At 44.0% G+C, this 20,662-nt stretch overlaps 1 protein-coding gene across 1 annotated transcript in view; it reads right to left on the bottom strand.

Moving 5' to 3' along the window:
• Nucleotides 1-20,662, bottom strand: part of OBSCN (obscurin, cytoskeletal calmodulin and titin-interacting RhoGEF) — a 190,216-nt gene that overhangs the window by 143,288 nt on the left and 26,266 nt on the right. The window contains exons 8-18 of the mRNA XM_075704703.1: nucleotides 20,186-20,461; nucleotides 19,164-19,439; nucleotides 13,001-13,276; nucleotides 12,174-12,449; nucleotides 11,197-11,478; nucleotides 6,328-6,597; nucleotides 5,501-5,776; nucleotides 4,098-4,373; nucleotides 3,334-3,609; nucleotides 1,880-2,155; nucleotides 496-771 (exon numbers count right to left, since the gene is read on the bottom strand). Of these exons, the coding sequence (XP_075560818.1) occupies nucleotides 496-771; nucleotides 1,880-2,155; nucleotides 3,334-3,609; nucleotides 4,098-4,373; nucleotides 5,501-5,776; nucleotides 6,328-6,597; nucleotides 11,197-11,478; nucleotides 12,174-12,449; nucleotides 13,001-13,276; nucleotides 19,164-19,439; nucleotides 20,186-20,461 (3,036 nt within the window). The remainder of the gene's footprint in view (nucleotides 1-495; nucleotides 772-1,879; nucleotides 2,156-3,333; nucleotides 3,610-4,097; nucleotides 4,374-5,500; nucleotides 5,777-6,327; nucleotides 6,598-11,196; nucleotides 11,479-12,173; nucleotides 12,450-13,000; nucleotides 13,277-19,163; nucleotides 19,440-20,185; nucleotides 20,462-20,662) is intronic.

Raw genomic sequence — 20,662 nt, 5'->3', positions numbered from 1 at the left:
GGATTTTAGATCTAATTAAGAAGAAATATTCATATGCTAAAGCTGAATTTATGGCCTATTTTCTTTTCTGCTTGTTCTATTCCCTTTCTCTTGGCTTCTTCTCTGTCTTGTACAACACTTTGCCACAAAATTGCGCAGTTTGGGGGCACACACTAGCAGCAGACCAGCTTTTCTTAGTCACCTTTCTCCATAGCTCTATTTCTGGTCTTCAAAACTTCCCACTTCTATTTTCAGCTTCCCACCAATTAAAAGTTGGGTGATGGGGTGTGCAAAGGAGATGCTAAGCAAAAAACTATATAGCATTTCCATAGTCAAAAAAAAGCCTTCAGTCAAATTTCCCACCTCCACACTGCTAGATTAAAAAGGTCAAATTAACGTGTGACAAGGTTCACCGATGTTGCTCCAGGGAAAATGGTGGCTGCACCGTGGCCACTGGGCAGGGACTATCCAGTTTTCCTCTAAGCCACAAAGAGAGCTGCTTAGGTGACTCCTCACCAGTTGGTTTCAACTTGAAGGTCAGCTTCTGGCCTGCAGCCTCACAGATGTATTCTCCAGCATCTTTCTTCTCCAGCTGCTCTATAACCAGGCGCCGGGTTTTGCCCACAGTTTCTATTTTGAATTTTCTCGAGGAAATGAGCAATCTTCCGTCTTTGTACCATTTCACTTCAGTTGCATCCTGTGCTACCTCACAGCTGAGGGTGGCACTTTCGGTCAGGACAGCACTCACCTCCTTCTGGACCTTTTCCTGGTTTATAAATGCAGGTTTTGGCTCTGAGCACAGAAAAGGAAGAAAATATTGATTGAGGGATTAAAATGAGATCAATCTTACAGATTTCTGTGCACAGGTTTGGAAAATATTTAGGTTGTCACTTTCCAAAACCGGTTGCCTTCACTGGGCAATATCTACCCTTCTGTATGACCAAATCACCTTGTGGAAAATAGGGAAGTAAAAGCCTAGGAGTGGAAAGGACCGAGAGGGTCCTTGACATCAACCCTATGGTTGCAAGCCACCATGCAAAAAATATTTAATTCAAATGTTCCCAAAGAACTTCTGTCCTGCAAATCACCAAAAGCTCCCAAATTCCTTTTACTTAAGACCTGGGACACAAATATAGCACTATGGGCTTCTGGAACAGACTCTTCATGGTCTCTTCTGTTGTCACAAATGTGACTGTCAAAGGGACAAAAGAAATATGGTCTCCCTACAGTGCTCGGGTAAGTCAGGATCATGGCTGGCAAGTTACCCAAGATTGTTGCAATGGCAACACTCCCTTTAGCATCACGTGCTTAAAGTGGTTTGGGCACCTTGAGAATCCTGTTCCAAAAGACCAATTGCTGGGAGTCTTTCATACAAAGAGACATTTAGCACCTGGCAGAAGTAGTAAGGCATCTCAGAAGGCTGAGATCTCAAACACACAACAGCCCAAATTCAGAAAAAGTGCTGAGTTTTCAACCTATCTCGAGGCATGCCACTGCTGAAATTGTAAATGACAAAACATATTCCAGCCTCTCAGTTTTCAGAAGTGGGATTGGCAGTCTAACAAGAAAAGGATTTTTGAACAAGTCTTTCCTTTCACGAGGTTCGATGCACAAGAATCACACTTTGGGATCCCACGAATGGGAGAGATCTCAATAGTATGTTGATTATTATTTCTGTTATATCTGTAACTATTATTATAGACACAGACTAAGAACATGATAGGACTTTAAGCCATGCTAAAGCTGAATATTCCCATTTCTACAAGTCCAGGCAACCAGGTACAGAAAATCAGGTGAACGCTACAGGCTGCAGCAAAGCCCAGACTACTGCAACTGGGTCATAGTGTAATACTTATTATTTTATTATCCTCTCATGTAATTCAGGCAAGGTATGTCTTACCCGTGATGTCAAGCTTGAAGGTCAGTTTCTGGCCAGCAGCCTCGCAGGTGTACTCCCCAGCATCTTTCTTCTCCACCTGACCCACCACCAGCCGACGCGATTTGCCCTCCGACTCCACCTTGAACTTCTTGCTCGCGGTGATCAGTTTCCCCTCCTTGTACCATTTCACATCGGTCTTCTCCTGGGCCACCTCGCAGCTCAGCATGGCGTTTTCTGATAGTGCAGCTTTCACCTCTTTTTGTACCTTGTCCTTGTTTGTAAACACGTCTTCTGGCTCTGAAAAGAGAGAGAAATTCAAATTCTCTCCAAGATACGATGTTGCCCAATCCCCTTATTATGGCTTACAGGTAACACTGGAAACCAAGCCTCTGACTTGACAATGCACACCTAAAGCTATTGAAAGAACATGAAGACTGTTGTGTGGTGGGATTTTGGGGGGTTTTGTTTGTTTTTTTGTGTTTTTAAAAGCTTTGTCACTAATCACACAAAAATTAATATGCCAATGGCAGAAAGCTAGAAGATTGCCTGGATGGTTCATAAGATCCTTCTATGGCAGGGTCAGATGAGGCAGGATACATTTTGGTTGAAGCTGATTGCAAAGTAATGAATTTTTAGAGGCAGGAGCTGTCCTGTGCTGTGTCACAGTCACATATCATTGATTTCTTTGGTTCTCAGTAGTTGCCTCTTAGGTCATTTTGTTAAGTGAGAAGGGTGCTAGACCAGGACTAATGTGTTCAGGACTCTGTTATTACTTCTCATGCAACCTTGAGAAAAGCTAAGCTCATCTTACATCCAAACGGTGAAATCCTCTTGTTCTCCAGAACACACATTAGTCATACAACTTTAAAAGAGGACCAGAAAGCAGGGAGGGAGTTAGCTGAATCCATTCTACCACTCTACGGCCCCAGCAGGGTGATCCATCTCGAACGAGGCTCCATGACACCTTCCTTCCCTAGTTGCCATTTACACGACACCCTAGAGACCTTAACATGTATCAAACCTTACTGCCATATTCTCCCCTCCACCTGAAATGAGCCCTTCCAAGAGAAGGAAAAAGAGGGCACACAACCTACCACTCTCCACCATGACCCTGCTCTGAAATGCACTGACAATCAGCTGCGGTGCAGATCTGTTCTCATTGCACCAACATGTCAGGATGGAGATGTGCAACCAGTACTTCCTTTTCCACAGCCTTTTTCCTACAGCGATGGGCAGTTCACAAAGTTTTTCCAAGGACGCAGCTCCCTCTTTTCAGGGTTTTAAAATGTTTTACATGGAAGATACAAAGACAACTGTATTTGTAACTCTTTGTCACATTTCCACATCAGAGCTAGGCCATCCCAATGATCTTACCAAAAATTTGAAGCGCAACAGGAAAAAAATCTTATGAAATAATATTCATTTTTCTAAATATTCTAGAAACAGGAAGGCTGGGCCAAAGAATCTGCTCTCACCTGTGACAACAATCTTGAAGGTCAGTTTCTGGCCAGCAGCCTCGCAGGTATACTCCCCAGCATCTTTCTTCTCCACCTGACCCACCACCAGCCGACGCGATTTGCCCTCCGACTCCACTTTGAACTTCTTGCTCGCAGTGATCAGTTTCCCCTCCTTGTACCATTTCACATCGGTCTTCTCCTGGGCCACCTCGCAGCTCAATGTGGCATTTTCTGATAGTGCAGCTTTCACCTCCTTCTGGACCTTGTCCTTGTTTGTAAACACATCTTCTGGTTCTGAAAAGAGAGAGAAATTCAAATTCTCTCCAAGATACGATGTTGCCCAATCCCCTTGTCGTGGCTTACAGGTAACACTGGAAACCAAGCCTCTGACTTGACAATGCACATCTAAAGCTACTGGAAGAACATGAGAACTGTTTTCTGGTGGAGGTTCTGTTTGTTTGTTTTGGGTTTTGAGTGCAGACATTGGGCAGTCACCCTACTGTTCTCCACCACGACTCTGCTCTGAAATTCACTGAAAATCAGCTGCATTGCAGAGCTGTTCTGGTTGCATCGACATGTGGGGATGGGAGGTGCGATCAGTAGTTTCCTTTTCACAGCCCTTGTCCTTCAGCAATGGGTAGCTCCCAAAGTTTTTCAAGGATGGAGCATCCTGTCTTAATGATTTTGTAATGGTTTACAGAGGAGATAGGTAATAAGTATACTATTCTTTTTTTCTAAATATTCCAGAAATAAGAAGGCTGGGCCAAAGAATCTGCTCTCACCCGTGACGTCAAGCTTGAAGGTCAGTTTCTGGCCAGCAGCCTCGCAGGTGTACTCCCCAGCATCTTTCTTCTCCACCTGACCCACCACCAGCCGACGCAATTTGCCCTCCGACTCCACCTTGAACTTCTTGCTTGTGGTGATCAGTTTCCCCTCCTTGTACCATTTCACATCGGTCTTCTCCTGGGCCACCTCGCAGCTCAGCATGGCGTTTTCTGATAGTGCAGCTTTCACCTCTTTCTTCACTTTCTGTTTGTTGATGAAAGCATCTTCCACCTCTGGAATTAAGGGTACGGAGGCAGATTTAGAAAATTAATCTTACACACACACACCCCTTCCCAAATGCACGCATTGGTCTTTGGATTGTAGTGCTTAGATGGATTTCCCATTCACATTCCCTGCCAACACCCTCAACTGAATTGTTAACATTTGGACTGCATCAAGTGCCAGTGAAGGACTCCTTTACTGGTAGTCCAAGACAGCTTAGATGACCCCAAAGTTGCTTTCATTTCCACCACTATCATTCTTCAAAATCTGCAGAAAAGAAGTTCACATATCCCAGTGTCCAGCAGCACACCAGTGGATGCAGTCTGTAAGAAGTCTGTTTGCTGTAAGAGGACAAGCATGAAATTGTCCAAAATACCCAAGAGCTGTAATTTTCTTTGCCAGCAAAAGCAAAGCTAGTCTTGGGAAACACACTTTGTGAGCCTGTTTTGTCTCTATATCCTTATTTCCCAAATGTTCCAAAGATGCATCATCCCAGAACTATGTTTCTCTAATGAATGAAAATTAGCCTGCCCCTGTGGTATTTACTTAACACTGCACCATGGCAGAATCAAAAAGCAATCTAATATAGGCACTCCTCAATCTGCTTTAAAACCATCAAGATCCAACTGAGGGATGTCAAGGTTAAATCCTGTTCTTGCTAATGCCAGGGTGAAGAGTGCTGGTTTCCTCAGCTACTGCTTCTGAGACCAGTTCTAGTATGTCCTTTGAGTTAGCAGAGGCCATAATAAAATGGTTTCCTCCATCATAAAGAGACAATTTATTTAAGGAAGGAGCATTTGCAAGAGAACACTTGTGCTCAGAAGACTTTCTGTGTCCTTTAATTTCTCCTGTAATTATTGAATTCTCATTTTGTTATCAGTACATCTCCACCAGATTCCCAGGGAAATTCCCCAAAGATCTTCAGCCTGCCCTGGCCTTGGGCTATGGAAATCTACTGCATTCTTAGTTTTCAAAGAAGGGAGACAGATCTAATACTTGGAACACAACCACATGAGTAAAACAGCAGAATTTATTACTGGCTCCATCACTGCCTGCTGGGATGGAATTTGCCAAGCTACATAACTTTCTCTCCTTCATTTTTTTCAGGAGGTAAAACAGATGCAGCAAATTCACTCACCCGTGACGTCAAGCTTGAAGGTCAGTTTCTGGCCAGCAGCCTCGCAGGTGTACTCCCCAGCATCTTTCTTCTCCACCTGACCCACCACCAGCCGACGCGATTTGCCCTCCGACTCCACCCTGAACTTCTTGCTCGCGGTGATCAGTTTCCCCTCCTTGTACCATTTCACATCGGTCTTCTCCTGGGCCACCTCGCAGCTCAGCGTGGCGTTTTCTGATAGTGCAGCCTTCACCTCCTTTTGGACCTTGTCCTTGTTTGTAAACATGTCTTCTGGCTCTGAAGAGAGAGAGAGAGATGTTAATCAGCCTGCTTGCAAGAGGACCAGGAGGCAGGGAGGGAGTTAGAAAGCTGAATCCATTCTACCACTCTATGGCCCCAGCAGGGTGATCCATCTCGAACGAGGCTCCATGACACCTTCCTTCCCTAGTTGCCACTGACACGACAACCTAGAGACCTTAACATATACCAAACCTTACTGCCATATTCTCCCCTCCACCTGAAATGAGCCCTTCCAAGAGAAGGAAAAAGAGGGCACACAACCTACCACTCTCCACCATGACCCTGCTCTGAAATGCACTGACAATCAGCTGCGGTGCAGATCTGTTCTCATTGCACCAACATGTCAGGATGGAGATGTGCAACCAGTACTTCCTGTTCCACAGCCCTTGTCCTACAGCAATGGGTAGCTCCCAAAGTTTTTCCAAGGATGCAGCTCCCTCTTTTCACGGTTTTATAATGTTTTACATAAAAGATATGTAATAATTATAATACTCATTTTTCTAAATATTCTAGAAACAGGAAGGCTGGGCCAAAGAATCTGCTCTCACCTGTGACAACAATCTTGAAGGTCAGTTTCTGGCCAGCAGCCTCGCAGGTGTACTCCCCAGCATCTTTCTTCTCCACCTGACCCACCACCAGCCGACGCGATTTGCCCTCCGACTCCGCCTTGAACTTCTTGCTCGCGGTGATCAGTTTCCCCTCCTTGTACCATTTCACATCAGTCTTCTCCTGGGCCACCTCGCAGCTCAACGTGGTGTTCTCCTTCAGCACTGCCTTTACCTCCTTTTGAACTTTGTCTTTGTGTTCAAACACATCATCTGCAAGATTGGAAAGAAGGAAAAGTCTAGAAAAAAGGCCATGAAAATTAAAGCTTTGACTCCAAGATCATATGGTACTGGGTTTTCAATGGGAGACCTCCTGTTAGACTACAGTTTAAATAAAGCAGCTGTAAGGTTAAAAAGGCTAACAGAGTCAGAGTTAAGCAAATGCTTGATGAAGCTCTGGCAGGAACAGCTTGCTTCCAGACAGCAGAGTTCTTGTCTGCTGCTCATTTGGGAAGCAAGAAGAACTGCCATGCCTTATCTTTAGGCTTACACCAACTTTCCTACACACACTCTGTACGGTCACTCTCTGCAGGCCAAGCAGGATGGGTTCTCTTGGGGAAGCAGGGCAAGTTCTGTTCACTCACAGAAATGACTGGGCTGCATATTCACAGTAAACAGGACATAACTCCAGTCAGGATCCTTCATTTGCCAGCACTGTCCCTATATTTGGGTCCAAGTAATTTTCAGGAAAAAAATGATAAGGGTTATAACAACTGGAGTACCTTTACAAAGATTTATATGGAGTTGTGTCCTTATGGAACAGCATCAGTTCCCAGGCATATTTTACAGAACATGTGCTACTAATAGTAGAAAATCACAGTCATAAAATAATTTAGGCTAGGAGTGATCTCTGGAGGTCATCCAGTCCCACTTCCCCACTCACAGCAGATAAAATTACATTGAGTTACTTAGGGCCATGTCCCACTGTGTTCTGAATACCTCCAGTGATGGAGATCCCACAACCTCAAGGCTCCTGTTCTAGAGCTTGACCACCCTAATGGTGCAAGTTTTTCCTAATATCTTTTCAGAACCTTCCATGTTCCAACTTGTATACTTTGCTGCTTCTCCTATCACCATGCACCTTTGAGAAGAATGTGGAGATGTGGACTCTAAATCTTCCCATTAGATAGTCACAGGTTGCAATAAAAGCTCCCTTTTGCCTTCTCTTCTCCAGCCTGAATAAATACGACATGTGCTCCAGCCTCCTAGTCATCTTGGTTGCCTCCACTGGAGCTGTGCCAGTAGCATCTTGGATTTCCAGATGTAATAGCTGTCAAATTTTCCAATCAGGCAGACATTGAATTAAGAACAGTAATTTGATTTTAGGCTTGATTTTGGTAAATTCCAAGAACGTAATTTTAGAAGCTGGGCATGGGAAATAACCTTGGATACAGGGATTGTAAGATGGTCTAGCCTAAAGTAAATACAGGAATTAACAAAAATATCTCTGTAACAGACGTATTTGGAACTAGCAAACTTGTATGAGTTATGAGAACTAATTAAGGAAGAAAAGATGAATGATTTGTTCAAGAACCAATGTGGGATCTGGTATCTTCACACTGAAGTGTTCAGAATCTACATCCTACCCAGTGGAAAAGCAGGAAGGAAAAGATCAGCAAGGCCAGCTAAAAAGTATGCAACGACCCTTTAAAATCCTTTAAAAGGCAAAGCACAAATAAGGAATGGGGAAAAGGACAGCTCTGCCAGAAAGCTGTGTCTCTGGGGTCAGGAACTGTAGTAATAAAGCAAGACTTGCCAAAAGTCAGGCTGGATCCAAGCTTGTGAATGAGGTTAAGACACCTAGCGAGGGATACTCTAGCACCAGAAATATATGTTGACAAGGGAAGAAGCGGGGCCATGATGCAGAGTGTGGGTTTCATGTTTCAGAGCTCTTCGTATCACATTTCTGAAGATAACAAGCCAGTGCTCCTAGAAAGTGTTCTCCTACAGGCTAATTCATTCATTTTGGCCCTCACCTTCACTCTAGGTAGATGTTTTGCCCTTCAATACAAAGCAATGGAAGTTACACAAGGAGGCTAACTGAGTGAGGGACTCCTAAGCTCACATGTTACATTCCATCTTGGGCAACTCTCTTCAGTGAGGGCTTTCAGTTGTTTGAATTTCCCTCAGGGGAATGGTACTTCTTACACAAACTCAAGTTGGTACTCCTGCTCAGCTGTATCATTAATCAACAGTAAAGTGGGGGAAAAAAGAAACCAAAAAGGTGATCTAGGGTTAAAGCACAGAGGGTCAGAAGATCCATTTTCTAGTTCTGGTTCTACAGTATAATTCCTTGGGAGTCTTGAAGGAGAACCCAACTGGGTCCCACCATTTCTGCCTTTAAAGTGACCAGTAAAAATCTCTCAGTGGCAAGAGGGAGCCTATTCTTCTCTGTTCTACTTTCTTGTATTTACCCATTTCCAAAATCTGAGTAATGGCCTCTCTTTGGCAGCAACAGGCTTGGGCAACACTCATCTATAAATTGCAGGCAAAATGCCTGCCCCCCTTTCCATGGTACCCAAGTCCCTCAAAGCCTGTGATATCAAAAACACTTCCATGAGGTAGGACGCTTCTTATCCCTGTTTACAGAGCAGATGTAAGATGCAGAGAAGGTTGGTGATTTGAGGTCCCCCCTATGTCAACCTGAAGAGAACGGTGCTATTTCCCAAAAAAGTGAACCCCCAGTCCAAGCCATGGAATTTTCTCTCATGAATATGACTGTTTCTCAGAAGTCCTAAAAGCAAGCTAATCTTTGGGTTTTCATCCAAAAGCCTCATGCAACCCCCTCCATTATTGCTGTCAACAGCTTTGCTCAGAAACAGACTTTTGGGCTAAGTTGCAAGCACAAACAATTGCTGAGGGCATTTCAGCGCCTTGTTGCATCCAGCAGAGGATAAAGATCTCCTGGTCCCAGATGAGAAGATCCTTCCACAAGAATCTAAGAAGAGCTCTTCCTTCAGTGTGATAAGATCCTTCATTAATTTCTGCCTTTCACAGTTTCATTTATAATCTACTACAATTTTTCCAACAGCTTCTGCTATCAAATGCATTCATTGTTTGAAATAAAATAGTGATCTATAGGTCTCACCCTATACTATTCCTACAGCCTGCGTAGAGCTATAGAAAAAAGGTCACATAACTGAGCCATGGAATAAGTATCTCCATAGTTTTTCTGTCACAAAGGAGAGTTGCCAAACACAAAGGAGAATGAGGCAGATTTGTCTCCAGTTTCCTTGTCGGGTCACTCCCCAGCAATGTACAGCACAGAATGCAGACATAGCAGAGCAAGCAGAATGAAACCAAATGAGCTTGTGTGCTGGTTTTGGCTGGGATAGAGTTAATTTTCTTCTTAATAGCTAGGATGGGGCTATGTTTGGGATTTGTGCTGAAAACAGAGATGTTTTCATTATTGCTGATCAGTGCTTACACAGAGTTAAGGCCTCTTCTGCCTCTCACCCCACCAGTGAGCAGGCTGGGGGTACACAAGGAGTTGGGAGGGGACACAGCTGGGACAGCTGACTCCAGCTGACCCCAGGGATATTGCATACCATATGATGTCACACTCAGAAATAAAACTAGGGGGAATGTTGGCCAGAGGGCTGCTGCTCAGGGACTGGCTGGGTATCGGTTCGTTGGTGGTGAGCAATTGTTTTCATTTGCATCACTTGTCTTTCTTGGGTTTTATTTCTCTCTCTCTGTTATTTTCCTTTTCATTACAATTTATTATTATTTTATTTTATTTCCATTATTAAACTGTTCTTATCTCAGCCCATGAGTTTTCTCACTTTTACCCTTCCAACACTCTCCCCCCTATCCAGCTGCAGGGGGGGAGTGAGCAAGCAGCTGTGCGGTACTCAGTTGCTGGCTGGGGTTAAACCATGACCGCTTGCACCCCAGCAAGACCCACAACTGGCAGCCACATTAATCTCAGTGCTTTTACTCGGGCCACGCTGGTAGCAGGCCAGCCACAAACCACCTCCAGCATGGAAGATAAATAATCACATTCATAACTGGGTCCAAAATAAAAAGGTCAGAGGTGCGACTGGTGCAGCAGGCTGCGTAGATGCACACAATTCTAGATAGACATGGTTAGATTCTAGTGTTGAGTGAATCCATTGAAAGAAAGATAAGGCAAGTCTTTGCACTGAATCCAATTGTATTGCCCCACATCACTTCCTGGGATGTGCTTTTAATTGCATGTGTCTGACCTTTTCTTTTGGTCCATAATCAGAAAAGAAATATCTACGTCAAATTTAGGTATTCTTCCCTCATAACCCTTTCAAGGAAGACAGAAGCAAGGAAGATGAGAAAGGCAGTACTGGGTACTATTTTCCACAAAAATAACTAGCAGCAAGGACAGAAATGTATGCATTGATGATTCAGCAACATACACAAACTATGAATACCGATCTGATGTGTTACGCAATTTTTCATGAAGTTATATTGGCAAATTCTCTCAACAAAGCCATGTCTTGTATACATGTGGCAGAAAAACTCTGTCCCAGCAGAGATAGAAACTACAGATTGTTAGAGTGGAACTACAGACTCCTAAAGAGTGGAAAGATTGTTGTATGCTTGTTCTTACATCCTTTTTCTTAATAAACATTCCTGATCAAAATCAGGGAAAGAATACCAGTCTAAATGGACTTTTCTCTTTCCCAAAACATCCAAACACATACCCTTAATACTGCCCTTTAACAATAACCACTTAAGTTCTGTTGCAGACCCATATAGATCAAGGCTGGAAGTAAACCTGTGTCACTAGGAAACTTTCTTTATAGCTATAGCAAAAAAATATGTAATCAGATAAACCCTCACCTGTGACGTCAAGCTTGAAGGTCAGTTTCTGGCCAGCAGCCTCGCAGGTGTACTCCCCAGCATCTTTCTTCTCCACCTGACCCACCACCAGCCGACGCAATTTGCCCTCCGACTCCACCTTGAACTTCTTGCTCGCGGTGATCAGTTTCCCCTCCTTGTACCATTTCACATCAGTCTTCTCCTGGGCCACCTCGCAGCTCAGCGTGGCGTTTTCTGATAGTGCAGCTTTCACCTCTTTCTTCACTTTGTCCTTGTTGATAAATGCATCCTCTGCTTCTGTGGAGTGGGACACGCAATTTAAAAAATCACGCATATATTCATGCTGTCCAAAGTGTTCAAACCCAAATGAAACATCCTGCTTATAAGACTTTGCCACAGCTCTGTCATTTTGGCATGGTCCCACTCACAGCTAAGATACCCTCAGACAGGACATGGCCCTCTGTACAGCCTGAGGACAACACATCAGCTATTTCTGAGCAAAATGAACCAATGTCCTGGGAGCTAACATTCTTCCCATCCCCATGGATCCACAAGAAATCTGACTTTTTGTTCCTTAACAAAATGCACATAGAAGAACCCAATCTCATCTGCCACTTGGACTCCAATGTAAGCCTTGCCCAATCTAGGTGCTTCTTGAGCATGACTCCAGACTTATTTTTCTACACATCTGGGAGCTGACCCTACCTTTATCCCTATAAATCACAACAGCATATGTAAACTTGTTTAACTTTTCTTTATGCTAAAATCAGAAAAGAAGAACCGCTGAGTCGGATTCATCTCACAGATGAAGACATCTAGCTATAGGCATTTGTGCGACAATGGATGCACGCAAGCTGGTTGCCTGATCAACCTCACTTACTCAATGAAAATCTGGGCAATGCAGACCCTGTACCCTAGAGGGTGATTCGTTTTGCTCTGTAGTAAAGGGAATTCATGGACCTTTCTGTGATGACAACCAACATATCTCCCACCTGTGACAACAATCTTGAAGGTCAGTTTCTGGCCAGCAGCCTCGCAGGTGTACTCCCCAGCATCTTTCTTCTCCACCTGACCCACCACCAGCCGACGCGATTTGCCCTCCAACTCCACCTTGAACTTCTTGCTCGCGGTGATCAGTTTCCCCTCCTTGTACCATTTCACATCGGTCTTCTCCTGGGCCACCTCGCAGCTCAATGTGGCATTTTCTGACAGTGCAGCCTTCACCTCCTTTTGGACCTTGTCCTTGTTTGTAAACACGTCTTCTGGCTCTGAAGAGAGAGAGAGAGATGTTAATCAGCCTGCTTGCAAGAGGACCAGGAGGCAGGGAGGGAGTTAGAAAGCTGAATCCATTCTACCACTCTACGGCCCCAGCAGGGTGATCCATCTCGAACGAGGCTCCATGACACCTTCCTTCCCTAGTTGCCACTGACACGACACCCTAGAGACCTTAACATATATCAAACCTTACTGCCATATTCTCCCCTCCACCTGAAATGAGCCCTTCCAAGAGAAGGAAAAAGAGGGCACACAACCTACCACTCTCCACCATGACCCTGCTCTGAAATGCACTGACAATCAGCTGCGGTGCAGATCTGTTCTCATTGCACCAACATGTCAGGATGGAGATGTGCAACCAGTACTTCCTGTTCCACAGCCCTTGTCCTACAGCAATGGGTAGCTCCCAAAGTTTTTCCAAGGATGCAGCTCCCTCTTTTCACGGTTTTATAATGTTTTACATAAAAGATATGTAATAATTATAATACTCATTTTTCTAAATATTCTAGAAATAGGAAGGCTGGGCCAAAGAATCTGCTCTCACCTGTGACAACAATCTTGAAGGTCAGTTTCTGGCCAGCAGCCTCGCAGGTGTACTCCCCAGCATCTTTCTTCTCCACCTGACCCACCACCAGCCGACGCGATTTGCCCTCCGACTCCACCTTGAACTTCTTGCTCGTGGTGATCAGTTTCCCCTCCTTGTACCATTTCACATCAGTCTTCTCCTGGGCCACCTCACAGCTCAATGTGGCGTTTTCTGATAGTGCAGCTTTCACCTCTTTCTTCACTTTGTCCTTGTTGATAAATGCATCTTCTGCTTCTGTGGAGTGGGACAAGCAATTTAAAAAAATCACATGTATGTTTATGCTGTCCAAAGTGTCCAAAATGAAAAATCCTGCTTATGACAACTTCCACAGCTCTGTCATTTTGGCATGGTCCCACTCACAGCTAAGATACCCTCAGACAGGACATGGCCCTCTGTACAGCCTGAGGAAACACATCAGTCATTTCTGAGCTAAACAATCCAGTGCCTCAGGAGGTTAGCTTCTTCCAGTCTCCATGGATCCACAAGAAATCTGACTTTTTGTTCCTTAATGTACTGCACAAATAAGCACCCAATCTCATCTGCCACTGGGACCTGTATGTAAGCTTTGCCCATTCTAGGTACTTCTTGAGCAGACCTATTTTCCTACTCCTTCCAGACTTATTTTCTTACACATCTGGGAGCTGGCCCTACTTTTATCCCTATAAATCGCAACAGCATATGTAAACTTGTTTAATTTTTCTTTACTCTGCCATCAGAAAACAAGGACTGCTCAGTGGGATTCACCTCACAGATGAAGACAACTACCTATAGCCGTCTTCTGCCTCTGAAATAGAGAAACATTTGGGAAAAAATATGTAAGATATAAATAGGTTGCGACAAGAAGACATTACGTGTATTTTGTGTAGGTGCTCTACAGGATCATTTCTTCTAAGTGATATTGTTTTGCACTTCTTTTTATCACATAGAACATTGGACCCTCAAAACATAGTCCATATAATTATCATATCTCTCTGACTAGTCTTCACAAACAGTTTGACTGCCTGATTTTCAAATTTCTTATAATGAAGACAAAGATAAATTTTCCCCTTTATGTCTTTATGATATTTCTACACCTCAGATTTGGAACTAGCCAAATATAGCACAATTATGAGTTGCCACCTTCACTATCACATTATTTACAGGAATTTACCAACATCTCAGTATTTTAGATTAAGACTGGGTGTGGTTCAGAAAATATTTTGTAACTCAATCTCACAGAAATGACAAAGATACAGTTCTTAATATGGAAAAGTACTTGGCCTACATTGTACATAAAACTGGCCTATAAAATTTGAAGTATACTTTTCTTTGCTCAGAAATCTCCAATTTTTCACAAAACTGGCCTTAGGGAATCTTCTCTTAATAGTTAACACAAGCAATAAGAATGAAGTGTTTAAAATCACTTTCTTCCACTTAGAACCTCTATCTCAACAAGTGATGCTGGCGTCAAAAGGATATCGTGTGCAATTAGTAGTCAGTTAGGTATATGCATTGTAAAGATTCAGTTGTCACCTTGCTAAGTAGGACTGACTGATAAATTGCATCTTTTGCTGATTACTTTAATGATTGTTTTACCTAGTTCTCCTTTTTCCAACAACTGGCGTGGTCACTGTTAGCTGTTATATTAGTGTATATTTGAGATGTGGGAGGACAAAGAGAACCTGCCACATTTTTTTCCACTGATTTACCCTAAGAAATAACTGCACAAGAAGTGTGAAATATTTCTGGTATGCCTACATGATGGAGATCACATAGCAACAACTGTCCAGCATTGTAGCATAGGCAGCCTGTGCCTGTTTGGGTCCCAGGTACGTACTTGAGCACTGAAGTCCATGATTTCACTGCTACAGAAGCACAAGCTCCAAAGATAAATGCTGGACTAGCAAGTGTATGGGCTTGCCTTTGCCCTTCAGTTGCAGTGCATGCATGGAAGATAATTCATCCGCCCAGGTTCAGGCATCCAGGTTACCTGGTTAAGATGACCTGGGAGGCTCTTAGTTCTACTGGCAGCCATGGTGAACCCCTTCCAGTACCTGTGGTACTGCCTTCCTCCCCCCCTGCAGCCTCCTAGTGCCATCCTGTACTCCTCTGATGACTTTCTCCTCTGCCTACCATCTCTGTCATGTCTATACTCTGAGTGGTAGTAGCTGCCTGGGAGGGCAAGGGGTAGGGGTAAGTTCAGGTCAAGTGCCTACACTGCTGGCCGTGACACTACCTGCAATCTTGGGAGCCACGTCATAGGCTTGCCATCAATATTGCACAGTCCGTGGCAAGATAGAGGTCCTGCAGGGAGTAAGCCGAAGCAGGAACCTAGTTTATATGCTCTAAATATGAGCTCCTCTGTTTATAATGGCTGTAGAAGGGGTGTAAGGAGGCCTCATTGTCATGGAGGTGTCATTAACAAGGCAACGTACACGGCCTGTGCTGGGTGGTGCAAAGCTCCTTAAAGGCACATGTCAGCCCACTGCAGATTAAGCAGCGTTATGATATCTAAAAGAGCTCAAGCACACACCATGGTCTGCGTTCAGAAATGGTTGCCAAGATACAAACATTTCAACTTCCATCTACAACTTGGACTGTGACTACGCAGGACACACTAAACAAACGAGTCACAAACCAGTCTGTGTCAATGGGTGCTGTATTTAAACTTTCAAGTTAGCAGGGCAGGAATATTCCAGATGGGTTACTCACTTGTCCTCTGCATTCTTGCCCTTCAATATAAACCATTTTTATAGTGATAGAAAACATAACTAAAACTTTTAATTGGCTTACAAAGTGATTTACACTAGCTAGTAATTTGCCTTAGACACTTATTTTAAAGTTAAACAAGTATTCAGTGCAGATGACATTTCCAACCTCAGCTGAAAATGGTTAGTGAAGTTCCATTGAAACTGAGGAAAACCATTTTCAGGACATGGAGCTTTTGCCAAATTCAAATAAGATTTTCACTGCATACCATGAATCTTGAAATAATGAGATTTCAGAATCAGCTCTTTTGGGTACGTATCTAGCCCGGTCCCAGGGTATGCAGCACCTGCTTCTTTTTATATTAAGCCAAAAAGCTATAGCTGCATCCCAATACTCAACACTGAGCATCTAACCTTCAAGCTGTCCTTAAATAGGGAAGGGTTTGTGCTAGCAGTGGAGCCCTGGAGTACAGGAACCCTGAAAAGCTTTCTGAGTGCAATGGTAACAGGATAAATTAAGACCCAGAAAGCCACTGCACTTTGGGATAATCTAGTAAGATGAGGATTTCTGCAGCAAAAGAGCCAACCGCTCAGAGTACTCATAATCCCTCCTGACTTTCACACTAGATCATTTTCCAGTGAGTGCTGGACTTGCATGTCATGTTACAGTTGTACACATGAGGAATACAGCAACGGTAGCTAGGCAAGCACTCTCCACTTACGACAGAGGGGGAAAGGTGTTACATTACCCTGTGCACCCGTGAAGTCATCGGGTTTGAAAGAGAACTGAAAACCTTTGGTTTCTGAGGCAGACAGCTAAAAATAGCCCTCAGCTAGAGAAATTGAAGTGTAAAAGCACAAAATGTCTGCGTTTTCTGACTACACCTCTGCAGTAATTTATGAACTGGTTTCAGCAGCTGAGCATGAACTTGGTTTATACCAATGGCCTTTCTATGAATGCCCATATTGCATTTTCTCTGACAGATGCCTCTCAAATCTAGCCTTACTGTAATCCATCCTTCACTGAAACTGGCAGTTCCCTGAGCCAAAAGCATGAGCTACGCAACTGATGAAAAAGAGCCAAAGTGCCCCAACTTACTACCTGTGTACCCCAGGCGGTGTGGGGACACAAAACAGCTGATGGCTTACAATATATGCCATGGGGAGCCGCAAAGCTTTATGCTGTAGCAGCAGTTGCACATTGCACATAGAAGATGGAGGGAGCAGGATGCCCCAAGACAGCGAGAGAGAGGTAAAAACTACAACCTTTACAAGGGAACAGCACTCGAGCTATGCCCTGCGAGGACGTCAGGTCTCCAGCATGGTTGCAAGCAGGGAAGTCAACAAACTCCCAACGCAGTTGCTCTTCTATGTAGCTGATAAAATGCCAGACCTCTACCAGCATTATGGTCCCAACATGTTTGATGCCGTAAGAAAGCAGAGGAGAAAATAGATTGCCTGTTCTGATCAGCTCAGAATATGAGACAAGAACTGTGATGTTAACAGAGCAGCATTTGGCTGCAAAAATAGCGGAGTGTTGTGAATATGAACAAAACAAAACCAAACCCTTCCTTATCATCCAATTCAAAAGTGATCGCTCAGAATGTAGCTGACATGGCCATGGCTGCCTGGAACCTGAGATAAAATTTACCAGACCTCTTGCAAAATATACTAAGACCAAAGAAATCTCTAGCATAGTCAGAGTGAAAGAACAGCCTCAGTATTAAACCCTCAGACTCCAAATCATGTTGTCAAGGAGAAAAATGCAAATACAAAATAAACATTCCTGGACTCATAATTGGTCATTACAGATGTAGAAATCACAATGAACAGTCATCACCTTTGAACTCACTAGATTGCAAATATATGCAGTGCAGCTGACAAAAATTTTTAGGACAATACACTGCCATCAGCTCCCAAACATTCTCAATGCAGCCACAACAAAGCAGGGATCTCGTAAATGCTGCTGTTTAAATATCGTTTGGTAGACAAGTATTTGCACAACTTCTCATAGCTTTACAAGTCACAACTGGGTATCTGATGACAGATGAAAGAAGTGGTAGGGGAAGAGCTGGATGAAAGGTTGTTAAATACAAATCATAATTCAAGGTGCGCATATCTGTATCCATTTTGGTTCATCATCCACAACAGTTTCATGGTGCGTGGAGTTATGAGGCTGTGCTGAAATACGAGTTTGTACAGCCAGACTGTGGAATAATTGAAGCAATTCTCTGTTTTGGGAGGGAGGACATTGTGTAGGGAAAAGATGAAACAAAGAGGGAAGAAAACAGTTACTTTCATGGATGAACACTGATAACTAAAGGAGGAATACCAATATTGATGATGAAATTAGAAAAGGTCCTTTAGCACAGTGCCAGATAAGGAAAACTCTTGATTCACTGTCTGAGCCTAAGGAGATGTACAGGCAGGTGAGGAGCTCATGCCAGGATACTTACACGTAACCAGTAGGTCTGCTCAGTCCTGCACAACCTCACTGAAATGGTACCTTAGACCAACATCAGAAAGCACTTTAACAGCATTTCTAATATTTTGACAGAGAAAACAGGAGAATGCACCCAGACATGAAGAAAAGGCAATGAAATATGTCTCCCACCTGTGACAACAATCTTGAAGGTCAGTTTCTGGCCAGCAGCCTCGCAGGTGTACTCCCCAGCATCTTTCTTCTCCACCTGACCCACCACCAGCCGACGCAATTTGCCCTCCGACTCCACCTTGAACTTCTTGCTCGCGGTGATCAGTTTCCCCTCCTTGTACCATTTCACATCGGTCTTCTCCTGGGCCACCTCGCAGCTCAATGTGGCATTTTCTGATAGTGCAGCCTTCACCTCCTTTTGGACCTTGTCCTTGTTTGTAAACACATCTTCTGGCTCTGAAGAGAGAGAGAGAGAGATGTTAATCAGCCTGCTTGCAAGAGGACCAGGAGGCAGGGAGGGAGTTAGAAAGCTGAATCCATTCTACCACTCTACGGCCCCAGCAGGGTGATCCATCTCGAACGAGGCTCCATGACACCTTCCTTCCCTAGTTGCCACTGACACGACACCCTAGAGACCTTAACATATATCAAACCTTACTGCCACATTCTCCCCTCCACCTGAAATGAGCCCTTCCAAGAGAAGGAAAAAGAGGGCACACAACCTACCACTCTCCACCATGACCCTGCTCTGAAATGCACTGACAATCAGCTGCGGTGCAGATCTGTTCTCATTGCACCAACATGTCAGGATGGAGATGTGCAACCAGTTCCACAGCCCTTGTCCTACAGCAATGGGTAGCTCCCAAAGTTTTTCCAAGGATGCAGCTCCCTCTTTTCACGGTTTTATAATGTTTTACATAAAAGATATGTAATAATTATAATACTCATTTTTCTAAATATTCTAGAAATAGGACGGCTGGGCCAAAGAATCTGCTCTCACCTGTGACAACAATCTTGAAGGTCAGTTTCTGGCCAGCAGCCTCGCAGGTGTACTCCCCAGCATCTTTCTTCTCCACCTGACCCACCACCAGCCGACGCGATTTGCCCTCCGACTCCACCTTGAACTTCTTGCTCGAGGTGATCAGTTTCCCCTCCTTGTACCATTTCACATCGGTCTTCTCCTGGGCCACCTCACAGCTCAATGTGGCATTCTGTGTCAGTATAGCCTTCACCTCCTTCTGTACCTTGTCCTTGTTTGTAAACACGTCTTCTGGCTCTGTAAGAAAGCCACAATAGTCACACATAGCATTTTGCAGTTGTCTTCTCCAGTGCTTAATCAAGTTCCCCTTATTTCACTATACTTGTCCCTGACAGGTAGTATTCATGACAAGCCCTTTAAGACGTGAAAGCACCTTCATCTCTTATTCTGATAGGAGGTGAACAGGGGTATGGGAGTTCTCAGATAAAGTTAAAAAACTCCCAATATGAGCACAGCTTTGAACCTGGGACTTAAAGCTCCAATATGCACTGCCTGAACCCTCCTCCCCCTTCTCTCTTTTTCCCTTCCTATGTGTCTCCAAGCCTCCAGTGAATCCAAAGGGCACAGCCCTTGTAACCTCACATCCAGGAACCATTGCTCTTTTTCTGCCTATTTGGGTCACTCATATTCAGTCATTCTCCATCTAATCAGAGCTCTTCAAACACCTCCCCCTTCCCTTTTATCTACCCCTGCACCTCTGTTATGGCCTCACACTGTGATTCTGCAGGAGTTTTTCTGCAGACACACCAGCTAATTGTGAGAGGTGTAGAAGTTATCATCTTTGCCCATCATTTTTTTGTGGTTACAACTAGTCATGGATGCGAAAGTGTATGTATAAAATGCTGATATGGCAGTTGGTTGAAAATCAAGTCCTACAGCTGAAATATTTCACCCCAGAGAGGTTGTGAGATGATCCTCTGGGTGTAAGATACTACCCAAAATGGAATACTCCTTTATCTTTGGAATTTCTAGAATTTGCTCACCTCTGACTTTGACTTGGAATGTTGTTCTGTCATCCTTCGTTTCACAGGTATAGCTCCCTTGGTCTTGCTGTGTCACCTTCTTGATGATGAGTTTGCGCTGTGTCCCCTGGGAGATGACTGTTGTCCTCTGGTCCTGCTTCACCTCAGTTTGATCCTTCTTCCATACCACGGCTCCACTTGGAGCTGACACTTCACACACCAGCTCAAGGGTTTCAGAAGGACTGAGTGATATTTCTGGAGCTGTCTTGGGCTTGTTGACAAAATTAACAGCTTCATCTGAGAAGAAAAATAGAAACCAGTTTATGCTTTGATTCAGGCTTATCAGCGCAATGTTAAGATACAGTAATGACTGATCATTATTTCGTTGCTAGTCACACTTGGGGTGATCAAGTTTCACCTCTGGAGGTGTAAATATACGTATGTGTGCATGGTACTATTGCAATGTAACTATGACAGAGTGTTAACAGTTATGGCAAT

Source organism: Pelecanus crispus, chromosome 2, assembly GCF_030463565.1.
Source record: "Pelecanus crispus isolate bPelCri1 chromosome 2, bPelCri1.pri, whole genome shotgun sequence".
NCBI lineage: Eukaryota > Metazoa > Chordata > Aves > Pelecaniformes > Pelecanidae > Pelecanus > Pelecanus crispus.
This window is presented reverse-complemented; position numbering and strand designations above follow the sequence as displayed.